Source organism: Nannospalax galili, unplaced genomic scaffold, assembly GCF_000622305.1.
Source record: "Nannospalax galili isolate Female #2095 unplaced genomic scaffold, S.galili_v1.0 scaffold809, whole genome shotgun sequence".
Taxonomy (NCBI): domain Eukaryota; kingdom Metazoa; phylum Chordata; class Mammalia; order Rodentia; family Spalacidae; genus Nannospalax; species Nannospalax galili.
The window spans coordinates 1294948-1313403 of NW_008360015.1; the positions used below are offsets into that span (position 1 = coordinate 1294948).

General features: G+C 44.6%; 1 protein-coding gene across 2 annotated transcripts in view; it reads right to left on the minus strand.

Annotated features, from left to right (window-relative positions):
- Positions 1–18456, minus strand: part of Baiap2l1 (BAI1 associated protein 2 like 1) — a 139103-nt gene that overhangs the window by 11376 nt on the left and 109271 nt on the right. Inside the window, exons 7-12 of one of the 2 annotated variants that reach the window (XM_008824024.3) lie at positions 18294–18446; positions 15428–15595; positions 11869–12016; positions 9410–9617; positions 7097–7174; positions 5211–5397 (exon numbers count right to left, since the gene is read on the minus strand). In XM_008824024.3, the coding sequence (XP_008822246.2) occupies positions 5211–5397; positions 7097–7174; positions 9410–9617; positions 11869–12016; positions 15428–15595; positions 18294–18446 (942 nt within the window). The remainder of the gene's footprint in view (positions 1–5210; positions 5398–7096; positions 7175–9409; positions 9618–11868; positions 12017–15427; positions 15596–18293; positions 18447–18456) is intronic. The other variant, XM_029559114.1, reaches the window with a different exon arrangement.

Below are 18456 nucleotides of genomic sequence, written 5' to 3' on the forward strand. Positions count from 1 at the left end.
GTCCTATTAATCTATAAAATGCTAAATAAGGAATGTTATTTTATTTTATTTTTTTGAGACAGGGTCTCCCTGTAGCCCCAGCTGTCCTGGAACTCACTATGTAGACCAGGCTGGCCTTGAATTCACAGAGATCCGCCTGCCTCTGCCTCCCAAGTGCTGGGACTACAGGCGTGCACCACGACACCTGGCGGAATAAGTTATTATTATTGATTTTAATGACATTTAAATTTCTTCATTCTATTGAGAACTACTCTGTCATCCCTCTCGATCCATATGGTAAAAATACTGAAGACAAAAATAAGTTTTGGGGGCCAGAGAGATGGCTCAGCAGTAAGGGAGTTTCTGCTGTTCCAGAGGACCAGAGTTTGACTCCCAGAACTCATGTTGGGCAGCTCACATGTGCCTGTAACTCCAGCTCCAGAGGTTCTGATGCCTTCTGTCAGCCACTGCAGGTGTGCGCGCGCGCGCGCACACACACACACACACACACACACACACACACAAATCTTTTTTAAAAAAATATTTTATTATTTTTATGTGTATGAGTGTATTGCCTGCCTGTAGGTAAGTGCACCCCTGTGTCGTAATGCCCGTGAGGACAGAAGAGGCCATGGGATCCCCTAGAACTGAAGTTATGGACAGTTGTTAGCTGCCATATGGGTGCTGGGATTCGAACCCAGGTCTTCTGCAAGAACAACCAGTGTTCTTAACCGCTGAGCCATCTCTCCAGCCCAGAAATCTCTTTTAAAAACACCACAAAACCCAAGTTTTTACTTGGTACCTGGCTGGGGATGTAGCTCAGTTGTGTACATGTTCAACAAGTACAAAGCTCTGAGTTCAATCCTCAGCAGTGCAAAGTAGCAAACAAACAAACTGGCAGCTGTCACTGTGTGGGAGTTCTGTTTTTGTTACTGTAGCTCAGGGTCTTGTATGTGCTAGGCAAGGACTCTACCAGGGAGCTATTTTTTATTTTGAAACAAAGGTCTCTAAAATAGTCTGGACTTGAACTTGCAATCCTTTTGCCTCAGTCTTCCAAGGAGCTGAGATTATAGGCATCTGTCATCAGGCCTGACTTGGGCAGTGTTTCGTTTGTTTGTTTGTTTTTGCTTAAAACATATTATACAATTAGGTGATCATCATGAAACTTCTCAGCCAGTTACAAAGTCTAGAGCTGATTTGGATCCAGATTCAAATGACTATAATATAAACTACACATCTATCTCTATAGCTACCCATTTTTCAAGACAGTTTCTCTAGTCTAGGCTGGCCTTGACACTAAGTAACTGAGGATCACACCTTGGACTTCTGATCCTCCAGTCTCTACTTCCTGAGTACTAGGATTACAGATATGTGCCACTACACCTGGCTTTATAAATATTTTACAATATCTTAATGACACCACCAGAAATTATAACTGATTATTTGATTATGTTCATAAATTTGTCAATTTAAAAAGATATGACACTAGTCTTGTCATTATAATTTTAAAATGAACTTTCTTTTTTCAATCTTCATATTGTCTGGCACTGGCTATAAACTGGGCAAGGTAGAGAGGACACAGGCTGGTAAGTGAACTGATAACTGTTAAAGCTGGGAGTGGGGTCATTATTATATTTGCATGTGTGTATTTGAAGTTTCTGTAAGAAAAACTTGAAGCTCATCCCCCAAATTGAAACAAAAAACAAAAGCACAATAGACTCAGCCCACACATGGACAATGGGCCCCATATGCTATTCTCTAAGATTTGTGACATGTACTTGTTTGGTTTGGTTTTTTTGGGGGGGGTCTTTTTGAGACAGGGTCTCCCTGTAGCCCCAGCTGTCCTGGAACTCACTATGTAGACCAGGCTGTCCTTGAACTCACATCTGCAGATCTCACAGAGTGCTGGGATTAAAGGCGTGTGCCACCAAGCTTGGCCTGTTTGGTTTTTTGAGATAAGGTCTCACCCTGCAGCCCAGGCTGGCTTGAGATACACTATGTAGCCCAAGATGACTTTGAACTCATGACAGTCCTCCTCAGTGCATTTATAAAAAACTATCTTCAACCAAAAAGAACTTTCATTCTCTGTTTTCAAGAACCATGGCATTTTTGTGAAAATAAGGTTTGGAGTCAGACGTGGAATAACCTGGAATGAGACACATTACGAGGTACAGTATGCTGTCCAAGGAGGAAGCTGAAGAAATGTGGAGCAGGATTTCGGAAGCTTCCATTTCCTGGATCAAAACATGCCTTATGAGCCAGGCAAGCCTTTAATACCAGAACTCGGGAGGCAGAGGCAGGTGGATCTCTGAGTTCAAGGCCAGCCTGCTCTACCTAGTCAGTTCCAGGACAGCTGGAGCTACAGGAAGACCCTGTCTAAAAACAAAAACCAAAAGAACCCCAAAATAACAACAACCACCACAAAAAACCTGTGCCTTATAGTGAGGAAGAGGCAGAAGAGGAAGGTCTACATCCCAAAGACACTCAAGACTCATGAGAAAACAGGGGCACTTTTGATAGAGGACCCAATTTTATACAGCTGACAGACTCTACCTGTGCACCACATACTGCTGAACAAAAGCCACTTTGAAACTGGTTTCTGTTGCAGGGTTAAACTGTGGAGTTACATACTTCCATTGAGAAGTGGTGGGGGTATATGTACACTAAAGAAAGGACCCCATTGAGGGCTGGAGAACTGGCTCAGCAGCTAACAACATGTACTATTCTTAAAAAGGACCTGTGCTCAGTTCTAGTACCCACATTAGGTGGCTCATGACCACCTGTTAAGTCCAGTTCAAGGGATCTGATGGCCTCTTCTGTACTCCGTAGGCACCTGCATGCATGTGGTACACCCCCCATATATATATATATAATTTAAAATAAGCTTAAAATTATTTTTTAAGAAAGGAAACCAGGGTGGCTAAAAAAAAAAAAAAAAAAAGCAGTGAAAAGAGGCATGGATTCCGTTGTACCTGCTATTCCAGGTACCAGTAGTACCCTGGTGAAGGGTCACTGAGGAAGGTGGGGCAAACACAAGCTGGACAGGCTTTGGTTCCATCTGGCTTTGTCCACATCTGGCTGTACTGCAGCCTTGAACACACTTTCTGCTGCTTGTCCTCCCGAGTCCAGCACTGTTTCCTACTTTCAGTCCCTCACTTTTCAGCTTCTTCCAATTTTCTCAGTGCTGAAATTACACAACTCAAGGAGACATCCCCAGCTGCCCTATCCCATTCACATCTCAGGTTGGCTCCTTAGCCAGTGTGGATTCTTCAGTCTCAGATAACCATGGCCACACCCTCATAACTCCCCATCCCCCTCCCCAGGATTATGACCTGAGTTAATCCCTAGCTATTCAGTCATGCATGAGGCATCTGAGTGATGACAGATTGTGTATACCATAGTATTCACCATTGGGCTAGGCTAGGACATATCCCATCAGTTTTCATAGTCACAAGACCCCCAATGACATGTTTCTGAGAGTGCATCCCATCAGTAAGCTACACATGACTGCACTTCTCATCTGAACATGAGTACTGAGTAACGTAGTGACTATTTCAGATCACAACCAGCAACTTTAAGGGGTGAATGGTGTTTCCTGCTCTGCTCTCCTGCCCTGTGTACATGTTCTCACTCTACACATCTGCTCTGTCAAACCTGCTTGATGCCTGAACTCACCTTAGCAGCTGGGTGATCTTCCTTTATCACCAAGAACACAGAAGTAGCCAGACAGGACATCCTGGGCTAAGCCAATGTCATGCCCTGCCTTCTCTCAGGCTGGATACTAGGAGTGCACAGTGGGATCCTGTGCCTGGGCCCACCCTGTCTTCTCAGCCATCTTCCTTTTCTCCATCTTTTCCTCCTCTTCTACTGTATAACTTACATTGAAGAGAAACATCAGGAGAATAGGAAGTCCCCCTGACCAAGCACCACCCTATCATCCCCTAGCTGTTTCCTGTGTATGCCTAGCACACACAGTGTTTAAGTCTTCTGCTCTCTGTCTCATACACATCTCCCCTGGACTCCTGATATGATGGCTCCTCATCATCACAGTTTAAATGTCATTTTGGTGCTGGGCATGGTGGCGCGCGCCTTTAGTCCCAGGACTTGGGAGGCAGAGGCAGGTGGATCTTTGTGAGTTCGAGGCCAACCTGGTCTACATAGTGAGTTCCAGGACAGCTGGGGCTACAGGGAGACCCTGTCTCAAAAAGACCCCCCCCCAAAAAAAACGTCATTTTGGAAAGACCATGGTTATATATGCTTCTCCATGCTGCCTGTCCTCCTTCAGGCCAGAGGGGTTGATTCTCAGAAGCAGGAATGCTGCTAATGGGCTGCCCTTGCTCCCCAGGAACCTCTGCTGCCACATACTTTAGTCACAGCACTCAGAAAGCAGAGGCAGGCAGATCTCTGTGAGTTCAAGGCCAGCCTGGTCTATATAGTGAATTTCAGGTCTGCCAGGGTTACATAGTAAGACTGTCTTACACACACACACACACACACACACACACAAGCAAGCAAGAAAGGAAGAAAGAAATAAGAGAAACAAAGAACCATCTCACCTCAGTGTTCTTTCATCCCCTCCACCTCTGGGCAAACCTAACTTGTCACATCCACCCGGCATGTCACCCTAACTACCCCACTATAGCTCACCTTGTTTTCATTCTCAGCATGGCTTTTATCCTATTTTGGCTTATTATCTGCTTCCTAGGTCTAGGACACAAGCTCCAAAGGAGCTAGGGCCTGTTATCTAGAGCCCAGAGTGTGCCTGGTGCTCTGCAGATGCTCCATCTGCAGATGTCAAGGGCCAGGAAGTAGCTAGGAACTCAATCCCTCCACTGTCCTTAGGGGTGGTTTAGGATTAAAGATCCAGTGTTTGCACATTGGCTTTTACAAAGTACGTTCTTGAGAGAAGACATTCCCAGTTTTAATCTTACCCTCCCTCCTTCAGAAAACAAGAGGAAATGGAAGAAAATGCAGAGGAAGGGGATTGGATGAGTAAAAGACTATAATTGAGACAAAAGATGAAAGCCTCAATAAGACCTAGAAAACTAGGATGTCACCTGTCCATTGTCCTGGACAAGACAAAGTAAAAAGGAAAGAAGGCTTAGAGTTAGGGAGGATATGCTCTGTGAGGATGAAGGGAACTGAAAGGGACAAAGAAAATGATGCCCTCATCCCCCATCAGCCAGGAGCAGAGCCAGTCTCTACAGCTGAGGCCTCCAGTCAACACTCACCGGAGATGTGGATGTAGTATCTGACCTGGACACTGGGCCTTTGAAGGTGGAAGTAGTCTTGGCAGCATCTGCTCTCTTGTCTGTGGTGGCTCCCCTGGACAGGCACTCCAGGTAGTCGGGAGGGGGGATGACCACACTGCTCTTCTCAGTCAAGTCCACAGTGCTCATGCTTCTCACAGGCACAGGGCTCCAAGCCAAAAGTTAAGGGGGCAAAGTCAGAGAAAGTCCTGCCACCCCCACAGCCGTGATGCCCCAAACACCCCATAGCCAAGGGCTAGAGTAACAGAGTTTCAAATCAAAAAGGGTGAAGGAGGGAGCTTACAACACTGCATTGCACACACACACACACACACACACACACACACACACACACACACACTAGTTTATATGCATGTGTACATGTTTATATACATTTGTGTTTGGCTTAGCTATATACTGAAACCCTGTCTCAAACAACAACAGTACCCACCCCACAAAACACTTAGTTTTCCTTCTTAGCACAATGACATTTTAGATTCTTCTAGGGAGGAACAAATGGAGATTACTAAATGAGGAGAGGACCTGAGGGATGCTGATCATGGTGTTCGAGGGTCCACCTGGACAGCTGGATGGGTTAAGAGGTCAGAAGACAAAGGGTACCACATGTGAGGCAGTTTAGGGTAAGGATGACCAGTTCAATTTGGGCACATTATTCCTGAGGGCCCAGCTAGAACTACCTAAGATACATATAGATATCTACAGCTAGGTATGGAAGAATTCTTCCTGAGTTCCCATTTTGGATCTGCACTCTTAGATATATGCCCCTGAGCAAGTTCTAAACTTTCCTGTGCCTCTGTTTTCAAGTGGAGGCCCATCTCATAGGTTTGTGAGAATTCAATGTGCTTAAACAATATAAGGCACTTGGGACTGTGTCTAAAAGATAGCAATATCTTCTATAATAATCTAGACTGAACTGCAGATTTAGGGTTTAGGGTTAGCACAGAGGTGACAATGGAGGGTCACTGGCTGGAGGTATGGAAGGAGATGAAACAGGGTTGGTGAGTAGCTCTGTGGGTAAGGGTGACTGCTGCCAAGCCTGTTGACCGGAGTTTATTCCCTGAAACCCACATGGTAGAAGAGAAGAACTGACTCCTGCAAGTTGTTCTCTGACCTCTGCACATGTGCTGTAGCACATGCCCCCTTCTCCCAATAAACAAATACAATGATTTTTTAATAAAGTAGATGAGGGCCGGGCGTGGTGGCGCACGCCTATAGTCCCAGCACTTGGGAGGCAGAGGTAGGTGGATCTCTGTGAGTTCAAGGCCAGTCTGGTCTACATAGTGAGTTCCAGGACAGCTGGGGCTACAGGGAGACCCTGTCTCAAAAAGACCAAAAAATAAAAAAAATAAAAAAAAAAAAAGTAGATGAAATAGCACAGAGAGCACAGGTAAGGGAGGACTGAGGATGGACCCCAAGGTACACCAATGTCTTTGTGGTGAAAGGACGTGCAGAAGGCATTAAACATGGATACAGGAAGAGGAAAGAGCAAACACAGCACAAGGTCGAGAACCCAAGGTGACAGAATATTTCAGAATAAATGCTCCATTCTGTTAAGGGCTGCTGATAAGAGACCAGAACTGTGCTGTGGACTTAGCACTGTGGCTGGTGGGGACAGGGAGGGGTGAGAAACAGGTTGCTGGGCTGTCCTTGTCACAGCAGATAGTCAGGGAAGCTTATAGACCATAAGTGGACAAACCACAGTGGGACAGCCACTGGTTCCTATCTCACAAGGGCTGAAGGTTAACCCCACGATAGTTGCATATCTAAATTGTAATTCTGATGTGTCTGGGGTCATTAGGGCCAAGATGAGTTTTCAGTTGCTGGGAGAGCTAGGCCACATTCCCTACCTTGGTGTGGGCACAGAGACGGCTTCCTTTGCATTTTCTTCCAGCAACTTTGTATATGACGATGGGAACCAACCCCTCCTGAAGGTGCAGAGAGAAAAAAAGACCCATCTGTGGTACCTAAGGCTTAAGCAGTGCTCACATGAAAGGGTCTCCTTCCTGGTGACAGCCCAGGAAGGTGCCCCACTTACAAACAGGCTGAATGAAATAAGGCTTTTACAGGTAAACACACAGGACACACACACACACACACACACACACACACACACACACACACACACACACATACACACACACACGCATTTTATTTTTTAATTTTAAATATTTTATATATATTTTTTTATGTGTATGAGTATATTGCCTGCATGTATGTGAATGCACCCGTGTTGTGCAATGCTGTGGAGGTCAGAAGAGGGCTTCAGATCCCCAGGAACTGGAGTTAAGGACAGTTCGTAGCTGCCATGTGGGTGCTGGGAATCGAACCCGGGTCCTCTGCAAGAGCAGTCAGTGCTCCTAACCGCTGAGCCATCTCTCCAGCCCACATATGCATGTTATGTATACATAACATTAATGTTATTTGGATCCCATTTTATTTTTTATTACTGTCTTAAGTCTTTTTTTTTTTTGTCTTTTTGAGACAGGGTCTCCCTGTAGCTGCTACTGGCCTGGATTCTCTATGGAGACCAGGCTGACCTCAAAGTCACAGAGATCCGCCTACCTCTACCTCCTGAGTGCTGGGACTAAAGGTGTGTGCCACCATGCCTGGCTATATTGTCTTAAATCTTAAAATATATATAATATACAGATTACCCTTGAGAAATCCTGTCACATTTTTTCCTTTGTTTTTAAAAAATATTTTAGTTATTATTGTTATTTCATCTGTATGCGTATATTGCCTGCAGGTATGTAAGTGCATCCATGTTGTGCAATGCCAGTGGAGGTCAGAAGAGGGTGTTGGATCCCCTGGAACTGGAGTTACAGACAGTTGTTAGCTGCCATGTGGGTTTTGGGATCTGAACCCAGGTCCTCTGCAAAAGTAGCCAGTGCTCTTAACTGCTAAGTCATCCCTCCAGCCCCCTCTTCTTCCTTCCTTCCTCCCCTTTTTTTTTTTGGTCTTTTTGAGACAGGGTCTCCCTGTAGCCCCAGCTGTCCTGGAACTCATTATGTAGATCAGGCTGGCCTTGAACTCACAGACATCTGCCTGCCTCTGCCTCCCAAGTGCTGAGATTAAAGGCGTGTGCCATCACACCTGGCTTCTTTATTTTTGAAGATAAGGTCTCACTATGTAGTTCTGGATGCTGTGGAACTCATGTGGACCAGGCTGGTCTTGAATTTACAGATGTCTGCCTGCTCTGTCTCCCCAGTGCTGGGATTAAAGGTGTGCGCCACATTCTCAGCCTCTATGTCACATTAAAAAAAAAAAGGTTTATTTTTATTTTATGTGTAGGAGTGCTTGTCTGTGTGTATGTATGTGCACCACATGTATGCAGTATCCAGAGAGGCCAGAAGAGGGTGCCAGATCCCCTGCAACTACAGTTTTAGACAGTTATAAACTGCCATGTGGGGGACTGGGAACCAAAACCAGATCCTCTGCAAGAGCAGAAAGTGCTCTCAACCCATTGAGCTATCTCTCCAGCCCCACGATCACCTTTTTAAAAACAGCATTTAATGCCTTTTGGACTGGCAAGATAGCTCAGCATGTAAGGGTTCTTGCCACACAAGCCTGGAGACCTGAGTTTGATCTTTAGAACCCATGTAAAAGGTAGAAAGAGGGAGAGAACTAACTCCACAAAGTTGTCCTCTGACCTTCACATGTGCACCTTGGCACATGTACTTGTTTACATACAGTGCGTGCGTGCACACACACACACACACACAAATTTAAAAAAAAAAAAGTGGGGTCAATGAGATGGCTCAGTGGATAAAGGTGCTTGTTGTCAAGCCTGATGTCCTGAGTTCAACCCTGGAACCCATATGGTAGAAGGAAAGAACTGATTCCGCCTAGTTGTCCTCTGACCTTCACATATGTACACACAGAAGCACACACACAATCCAATAAATAAATGTAAAAAAAAAAAACTTATACCTTTTGTCAGCAATGACTTTATATGACTGATAATCTATCCATGCTCCAAATTCATCTATACATATATACATACACACAGAACAGCTTAGGATGAAGCAACACCAGCTCATCAAACTATAAATGAACAATATGTTTCTATGTGCACACAGACAATCTGCAACTCAGGACAGGCAGCACTCTGAGGCAAGGGCAGTCTGAAACCCGGTGCCGATAAGTTCAAGCCAACTTACATTTTGGTGATGTCATGTTCCCCATAGAGCCAGCCGTCCTTCTCCTCAGGGATGAGCACTGTGATGACATCTCCCTGGGCAAAGCTGAGTAGGGTGTTGTTGGTGCCAGCAGTGTGAGGGAAGATGGTCTTGACTTTCTGCTTCTTCATCATATTTAGTCCAGTTGCAACAGAAACCGATCTCTGTAAACTGGGATCCTCCACAGTGTCTGTTAAAGTGAGCATGGGAATGATGATTCCATGAATGCTCGTGAGCAGGCAAATATGAATGAGTAACCCTAGAAAACCATCTGTTCTTGTATCTTGCCCACATGACCCTTCTGTGAAAACTCTAAGTGTAGCCTATTTCCAGTCCTTCACATTGCCCAGGTGGCAGGAAACAAGTAGGCCTCAGCCTGGGGGGTTTCATAGTGGGCAGAGAAGCCCTGTGGCCAAGAGCACTTGCTTATAAGGGGAGATCACCAGCCAGCCATGGCAACTTTACCTGTGCCATGGCAGCCAGGTGGGCTTCTCTTCAAAGGGTTGTTCTCTCAGTTTGGAGCACAGAGGCAGAGAGACAACAACTTAGACCCATTGCCTTTGTCCTGTGCCACAAGAAGGAGCAAGCTGGAAATGTAGGTGTTCTGGCTTCTTACCCAAGTACATAAAGATAAGCTGCACAGTTCCCTTTGTTGAGAACTCATTAGGTGCCACTGACAGTCTTACTGCTATACAGCCAGCCACCAGCTCAACAGCTTCCATTGGAAGGCTCTTTGATGTGACATTGACAGAATGGAGCCCACAAGAGTTCTGAGACTGCTCCAGATCACACAAATAGCAAATGGCAGCCATACCCTCTGGGGGCGATTGAGCCCACAGGCCATACACCTGGGTACTGTGCCCATGCAGTCACATCTCAAGTGAATCTGCTATGCACCACTCCAGAAAACAGGAAATTTGCATGGAGATTAAATTTTAAATACCTGCTTGATTGTTATATCTCCTTAACAATTACAATATACATTTTGCTATCTCTTTAACATGCCCCTAATTACCTCACTAGCAACGAGTTCACCAGTAATTTTCATTTAGCTTTTACCAAAGAGAACCAGTGTCATTTAATGCATTATAAACTTTAACTTTCCTCAAAAACAACTAACTATAAGCTATTATTTTTCCTTGCTAAGCAATCCTGGCTGTCCATAAAATCTCTCATCTCAATCTCTCATCCCCCCCCCCATAGCTAAATATTATAATCTGAGGGCTCTCTTCAGGACACAACTTGATTGCCATCATATTTGAAGGAGCTCTCAGATATGAAATATTGTATGCAGCTAGGTTATGTATAGTCTATACTGCTATTTTTAAATATAACACCCCTCCTGCTGGAGAGATGGCTCAGCAGTTAAGAGTATACACTGCTCTTGCAGAGGACTTGAGTATTGTTACCAACACCTATGTCAGGAGGCTCACAACTGTCTATAACTGCAGCTCCGGGGGAAAAAAACACCCTCTTCTGGCTTCTGAGGGTGCTGCACACATATGCATATAACCCCACACAGACATACATATACACACAATTTAAAGTAAATAGGAGGCCAAGTGTGGTGCCATATACCTTAAATCCCAGGCACTTTGGAGGCAGAGGCAGGTGGATCTCTGTGAGATCAAAGCCAACTTAGTCTACATAGTTCCAAGCCAGTTGTGGCTACAGGGAGACCCTGTCTCAAAAAAAGCCCCAAACCAATGAAACAAAAACTCCCCGCCCCTGAAAGCAAAACAACAACAACAAAAGTAAATAAGGGTCCAAGAGATGACTCAATAGTTAAGAGCACTTGTTATTCTTGCAGAGGACCTAGGTTCGGTTCTCACAACTCTCCATAACTCCAGTGGAACCCAGGCCTCATCATGTTAGACAAATGCTTTACCATGGAGCTACACTCTCAGCCCCAGCCTTATTTCTTTGAGGTATAATTCATTCAAAGCCAGGGCTGGATTTATCAACTATATCCGCCAGCTTTTCCCTCATACTACATTTATCTAAAATATTTATTTGACAAAATTATTATTTTTTTGGTCTTTTTGAGACAGGGTCTTTCTATAGCCCCAGCTGGCCTGGAAGTCACAGAGCTCCGCCTGCCTCTGCCTCCCAAGTTCTGGGACTAAAGGTGTGTGCCACCACACCTGGCCCTCAACAAATTATTATTTTTTTAAATTAAAATAGGGCTGGAGAGATGTTCAGAGGTTAAGAGTACTTTCTGCTCTTCCAGAGGACCTGAATTTGGCTCCCAGCATGCACCTGGGTGACTCACAACTGCCTGTAACTCCAGCTCTGGGGGAATATAGTTCTCTTCTGGCCTCTACAGCACCCACACATGTAGTGCGTACACACACACACACACACACACACAAAAAATTAATAAATTAACTAGATAAAATTTTTAAAAGGTTCCATAAGAGAAATCAAATGAAATCTCTTACCTGTTGAGTTATTTATTTTTTCTGAACTCTGTGTAGCTGTTGCTGGGTTATTGAACATATCAATCAAAGGACTGGTGTAGGCTTTAACTGAAGGAGCTGGTGGCATCTTTGGTGAGTGTTTAGAAAGGGTGTCATAATCTTTCCCAATCTATAAAAACAAAATTCTTTATTAGTCTATTACTAGAACAACAGAGGGGATTGGAGAGGTGGCTCAGTGGTTAAAAGCACTGATTGCTCTTGCAGAGAACTCGGGTTCAGTTCCCAGCACCCACATAGTGGCTAACAACCATCTGTAACCCAGGTCCAGGGGATCCAATGCCTTTTTCTGGCCTCCATGGGCATTGCACACACATGGAACATCTACATACATGCAGACAAAACATTCATACACATAAAATAAAAACCAATCATAAACATTTAAAAGAATAACAGAGAATGATACAGGTTGCCAGGACTGTTTTTTTAAATTAAAAAAATTTTTATTTTATACGTATGAGTGTATTGCCTGCATGTGTGTAAGTGCACCCGTGTTGTACAATGCCCACAGAGTTCAGAAGAGGGTGTCAGATCCCATAGAACTGGAGTTACAGTTGGTTGTTAGCTGCCATGTGGGTGCTAGGAATCGAACCCAGGTCCTCTGCAAGAGCAGTCAGTGCTCTTAACTGCTGATCCATCTCTCCAGCCCCATTAGGGCTATTTTTTAATCACATGCTTGAAATCCCACTTTCTTCCCTAAATTCTCTTAGTTCAAAAGTACCACCTTTTTATTTTCTCCTTTCATTTGCATCTTTACTGTCAAAAGTTTCCCTTCCATTCCTTCTCTCACCCCTTTGCAATAACTGTTAATCTATTTTCTGTCTCTCTAGATTTGGGCTCCCCCACTTTTTTTTTTCAGTAAGGGAGGATCTTGGGGCTAGAAAGATGGCTCAGTGGATAAGAGCACTTGCTGTTCTTCCAGAGGACACAACTGAATTAGATTTACAGCATCCACATCAGGCAGCTCACAATCACCTATAACTGCAGTTCCAGGGGATATGACACCTTTTGGTCTCCATGGGCACCTGCACACACATGGCATACACATATATATGTGCACACATATATGTATAAATAAAAGTAAAAAATATTTAAAAAAGAGGAGGGGGGTTCACTATGTAGCCCCTTCCTGGTGGACTTGAACTCATGATCCTCTTGTCTCAGATCCCAAATGCTGGAATTACAGCCATATGCTATCACATTTAGCTAGGCTCCCTCTTAAGTACCAGTTGGCTACATGAGTTTACATTTAAAACATTTTTTCAAGAGAATTTTGAACATATTGTATCAGCTTATTAGGCAAGTTAGTATTAATAAAAACATCTTAAGTTTCCTGTGGTACCAATGGGATTCACTGTAATGAATCTCCACATACCCCAGTCCCTCACTCTGCACTCCCAGGACATTTTAGCATTTGTTCTGTAGCCTAGCTATCCTGAAACTCAACCCTAATCTGGGCATGTATTAGATCCCTCTTGCTGTTTCAGTAAGTTTCTTAAGGACAATGTCAGAAGGTGGGAGAGGGGAGGAATAGTACACAGATCCAGAAGGGTTTGGGATGGGCTTTCAAAGTAAAAACATGGGTATGTTGATGGGGGATTATGGCATACAACCAGACAGAAGAGTTGACATCTGAGATACTGGAGGATGAAGCTGCCCTTCACTGGGTGGGGAAGACTGGACAAGCAAGGTGAGGCTGAGAAATCAGCCTTGCAGCTCTGGAGAAGGTGGATTGGAGATCCTTGTTAGTTTATATCTCCTGTAGCTCTATCTGTCAAAATGTGTATTTATCCTCTTTCTCCCTTGTTTTTAAAAAGTCCTTTTTCTAATTTTGCATTGGGTTTGGGGAAAGATTTTTTTCCCCAAGCAGTTCCACTCTTCTGATAAGCCCATCTACTGGTGATATTATTTGGGGAAGGGGGTTTAGTGGGAAAGGAAATAATTTGGTTTTAGAAAAAATTCACATGTACAAAAGCAGTGGAGAACAGCTCAATAAACCATCACATGCCCAACTCCTAGCTTCTATGACAATCAACCCTGTCTCTCTGTAGCCCCAGCTGTCCTGGAACTCACTATGTAGACCAGGCTGGCCTTGAACTCATAGAGATCTGCCTGCCTCTGCCTATTTTTATTACTTTTACTTATATTTATGTGTGTGTGTCTGTGTGTGTGTCTTGTGTGTACTTGTGCACAAGAATGTGGGTGCCCTCAGATACCAGAGGAGGGTTACAGGGATTCAAAATTTGGTTGTCTGCAAGAGTAGCAATTGCTCTTTTTTTTTTTTTTTTTTTTTTTTTGAGACAGGGTCTCCCTGTAGCCCCAGCTATCCTGGAACTTGCTATGTAGACCAGGCTGGCCCTGAAATCACAGAGATCCACCTGCCTCTGCCTCCCGAGTCCTAGGATTAAAAGCATGCTCCACCATGCCTCACAGCAGTTGCTCTTAACCAATGAACTAGCCCTCTATCCCTGTTTTGGTTTTTTGGTGGTACTTGTTAAGTGGTTCAGGATGGCGTTGAACTCACGGTCCTTCTGTCTTAGCCTTCTTGGCTGGTACCAGTCCTGGTATTATAGGTGTGGGCCACCAAGCCTGGCTATGATGTGTGCTTTCCTGTTTGGTGACTCCCAGGTGTCCCTCTTGATATCAGATGACACCACCGCCCCCTGCATTTATTTTATTGTGTGTGAATAAGTCTGTACACTTCAAATATTTTCATCACCACAGACTGCCATATCCTTCAGTCTAATTATGCTGTTCTGGCTGGTAGAAAAAGTCCCTGTTGCTGCTGCTTGATACAAGTAGGACAAAGGGAACATACTGACCAGTCTTCTCCACCCCCAATGGCTAAAGAGATGCCTCAGTCCCCTTCTTCTCTTATTTCCCTCAGTTCTGAGCTCAGGGCTCCCAGAAGCTGTTCCCTGTCAGCAGTGGTTTTGCTGTACACATTCAGGGACTGAGGCTCCCATTTGGTTCTCGACACAGTGACTTTGCATGTCTTGGTTCAGTGTTTCTGGTCCATTGATGGCACCTTTACTTACATTCTCATGTGCTGTAGGTGGGAGGCTGGTTTTTAATGTCATTGCTGATACTTCAGGGGGCTTTAGATGGACAGACAGGGTGAACCACACTACCTGCTGGATCCAAATCTTCATGTTTTTGTGAGAAGTAATAATGTCGAGGTTAAAATGGCAGAAAACCATACTGTCTCAATTTATTACCTTGAATACTTTTTATTCCTGAATGACACCAGAGTTATCTAGTCTATATCTAGTCTCTAAGATGTCTATATCGTCTTCATTGGAAATAAACATAAACTTGGACTAAAGAAACAATAAAACAGAGATAGCAGTGCTAGGTAAAGTATAAAACATTTGCACAGTGAATTGCGAATCTAAAGGTGTATGTGTGGGGTAGAAATAGGAAAGGATGCTTCATGGTTTCTATCATCAAAGGCAGGCCCGGGCCTCTGAGACAATATGAACAAATATACTAGCAAACACACAATGAGGCAACTGGCTCTTACCATGTTGCTTCTCTCGATCATGGGTGATGGCTGTGGTGTTCCAGACACTGGTGTGGAGATGGGGGTCTTGATCTCTTCTATCATGTTCATGATTTTCTCTGGCACTTTTGTGGCATCACAACAGGTTTCCTGCCACCGGGGCAGCTTGGAATTAAGTAATTCTGCAGACTATAAATCCAGAAGAAATGAAATTAGAGGCAAAACTGTACTTCTTGAGGAACTGACAAAAACTTCACTGCTAACATACTTCTGACTTCCCACCAGGAGTGGGGCTTTAAGTTTAACTCAGCCACGAGCATCTGCTGCAGCTCCCTGCTGCAGAGGAGACAGGCTCAGGAATGTATCTCCTTCCTTAGCGTGCCTACAGAACTTAATGACTGAGAGTCCTGCAGGAGCTGAGGGTAGGCCAGTGGCAGAGCACATGCTTAGTTGCATGGGATGTTGGATTTAATCCCTAGCATTCATGCTGCCTGCATGTACATGCACTCACACCTCAAAAACAAGTCAAAGCAATTCAAAAGCTAACAGGGAAGAGTTAAGCAATCCATATGATGCCTCTGTTTTCTTTGTGGCCCCAGAAATAACAATCACCATCTTCCCCCCAAGTCCTTTTAAAAAGTAGCACCTGCTGGGCGTGGTGGCACACGCCCTTAATCCCAGCACTCGGGAGGCAGAGGCAGGCGGATCTCTGTGAGTTCAAGGCCAGCCTGGTCTACATAGTGAGTTCTAGGACAGGTGGGGCTACAGGGAGACCCTGTCTTAAAAAAAAAGACCAAAAAAAAAGTAGCACCTGTATTGCGGTGAGAGGCCCAAGAGTGCAAGTGTTAGACAAATGAACCAGATTATGTCTCAGGAAGTTCACCTGTGGTAAAGAGGGCCTAATGGAGGACTCGTGTCTGTGTGTGTGTGTGTGTGTGTGTGTGTGTGTGTGTGTGTGAAAACTTTGTGTAGTTGATTCTCTCCTTCTGCCATCATGTGGGTTCCAGGGGTCAAATTTATGTTTTGGAGCTTGGGTGGTAAGTGCCTCTACCCACTGAGTCATCTCATGAACTCCGTATCCACACTATTTGCATTCAGACTCTAGGTTCATCAGGAGGGGCTGAGGAACATCAAAGTTTCCCTGACACCACCTCTGACTCTGATAAATGGAGGCAGTGCCATGCTGTGGACTGACCTGGAGCCTGCCATGGAAAGGACCAGGATGTTGTAGAGACAGCAAGGGGAGAGAAACAGCCTGCAGAGAGCTAAAGAAGCATCTGACACAGAGAGAAGCAGCGTAGTTACTAGGACCTCAGGTTAAGTCTCAGAGAGACTTTGCAAATAACTAGAGTTTTCTGAAAATAGTCCAGGTTGCCTCCTGACATTGTGGAGTGTTGTTAGTAGAAGGAAACACAAGGTCCCTTCCACCCCTCTACAGCTATGACCATGTCACCTGCCACAAAGAAGGCCCTCATCATGGAAATGTGCTTTTAAAGCTACATAGCATTACTCTGATTAGTATAGATGCACTGTGGGCATCTACTGAAGTGTCTATACTACTGTGGATGCCAAAGTGAACACCTAATACAGGAATTCTTTCCTTCATGTTATAAGCATTTTAGATCCTAGGTGTTTAGATAAGGAAGCTCCATATTCCTTAAAGTTACAAGCACAGATTATATAACACATGTACACATACACACACACACACACACACACACACACATGCACGCACACAAAGGTCAGGGTATTCTCCCCTTGAAAAAGAGAGGAGGCTGATTCACATTCAAGCTCTTGCGGAACTTCTCATTGTGGAACACTCTCTAAATGACTTGTTTATAAGCAGCAGTGAATGTTTGACTGAATCAGTGCTAGCTTTGGATGTGTACATAGGCCCAAGAGAATTGAAAGGAAAACCAAAAAAGGAGGAAGGGAAATTTAACATGCCATGTAGTCATTCCTGGGCTCACAGCTGCATGTGTTGGAAGGAGGGAGTTAAACAGACATTTGGTTGAGGGGATCATGAGTGAACACTGTAAACAAGAATGAAAAGTAACAAGACCCAGGGTCCTGATGGGTGCGAATGGGGAGGGAGCTGTCTGTGGCCCAGGGTGGAGCTGCCAATGATCTCCATGTACTGAGCCACAACAACTCAGGTTCCCCTGAGACTGGGCCTAGTCAACTCAGGATTCATAGATGTGTAAAAGAGTTGCCTTATGCTGGGCATGGTGGCGCACGCCTTTAATCCCAGCACTCGGGAGGCAGAGGCAGGCGGATCTCTGTGAGTTCAAGGCCAGCCTGGTCTACATAGTGAGTTCCAGGACAGCTCGGGCTACAGGGAGACCCTGTCTCAAAAAGACCCCCCCCGCCAAAAATTACCTTACAGGTGAGAAAAAAAAATGTGCCTCTTACTGTTCTGTTTTGTTTCTTTGAGACTGGGGGTGTCTCATGTAGTCCATGCAGACCTCAAACTCACTATGTAACCAAGGATGACATTGAGCTTTTGATCTTCCTATGTCCACCTTCTAAGTGCTGGGATTATGGGCATGCACCACTATACTCAGCTGATGCAGTGTGCTGCAGATGGAGCCCAGTATGTGCTAGGCAAGCACTCTACCAACTGAGCTACAACTGCAGCCCTCAGTGTGTCATTACTTAAATGGGATTTTAAATATGGATGCACTATTAATTTAATGATAAGGGTGTATCTGATTATTCATTCTGTCTGTATTTCTGAAAGTTTACATATTTGGGTTGGCCAGGAACTGTTGGGAAAATAGGCCCATTGCTCTATACTGTGCACATCTAGAAGGAGAGGCATCTCAAAGACATTTGAGTACAGAATGGAGCCACTGACACACTCAGCACACTCTGCCAGCTCACTTACCTGCTGGTGATAATAGTGTATGTGATTGGCAAAGCTACAGTGCTTGTCCACCAGGAAGCAGAAGCGCCTTTTCTCTTCAAGAAGAGCTTCTTTGCAGCCATCTGCGATGAACTTCTGGATTTCGCTCTGGCGGGAGGTCACGGTCTCCACATACTAGGAAAAT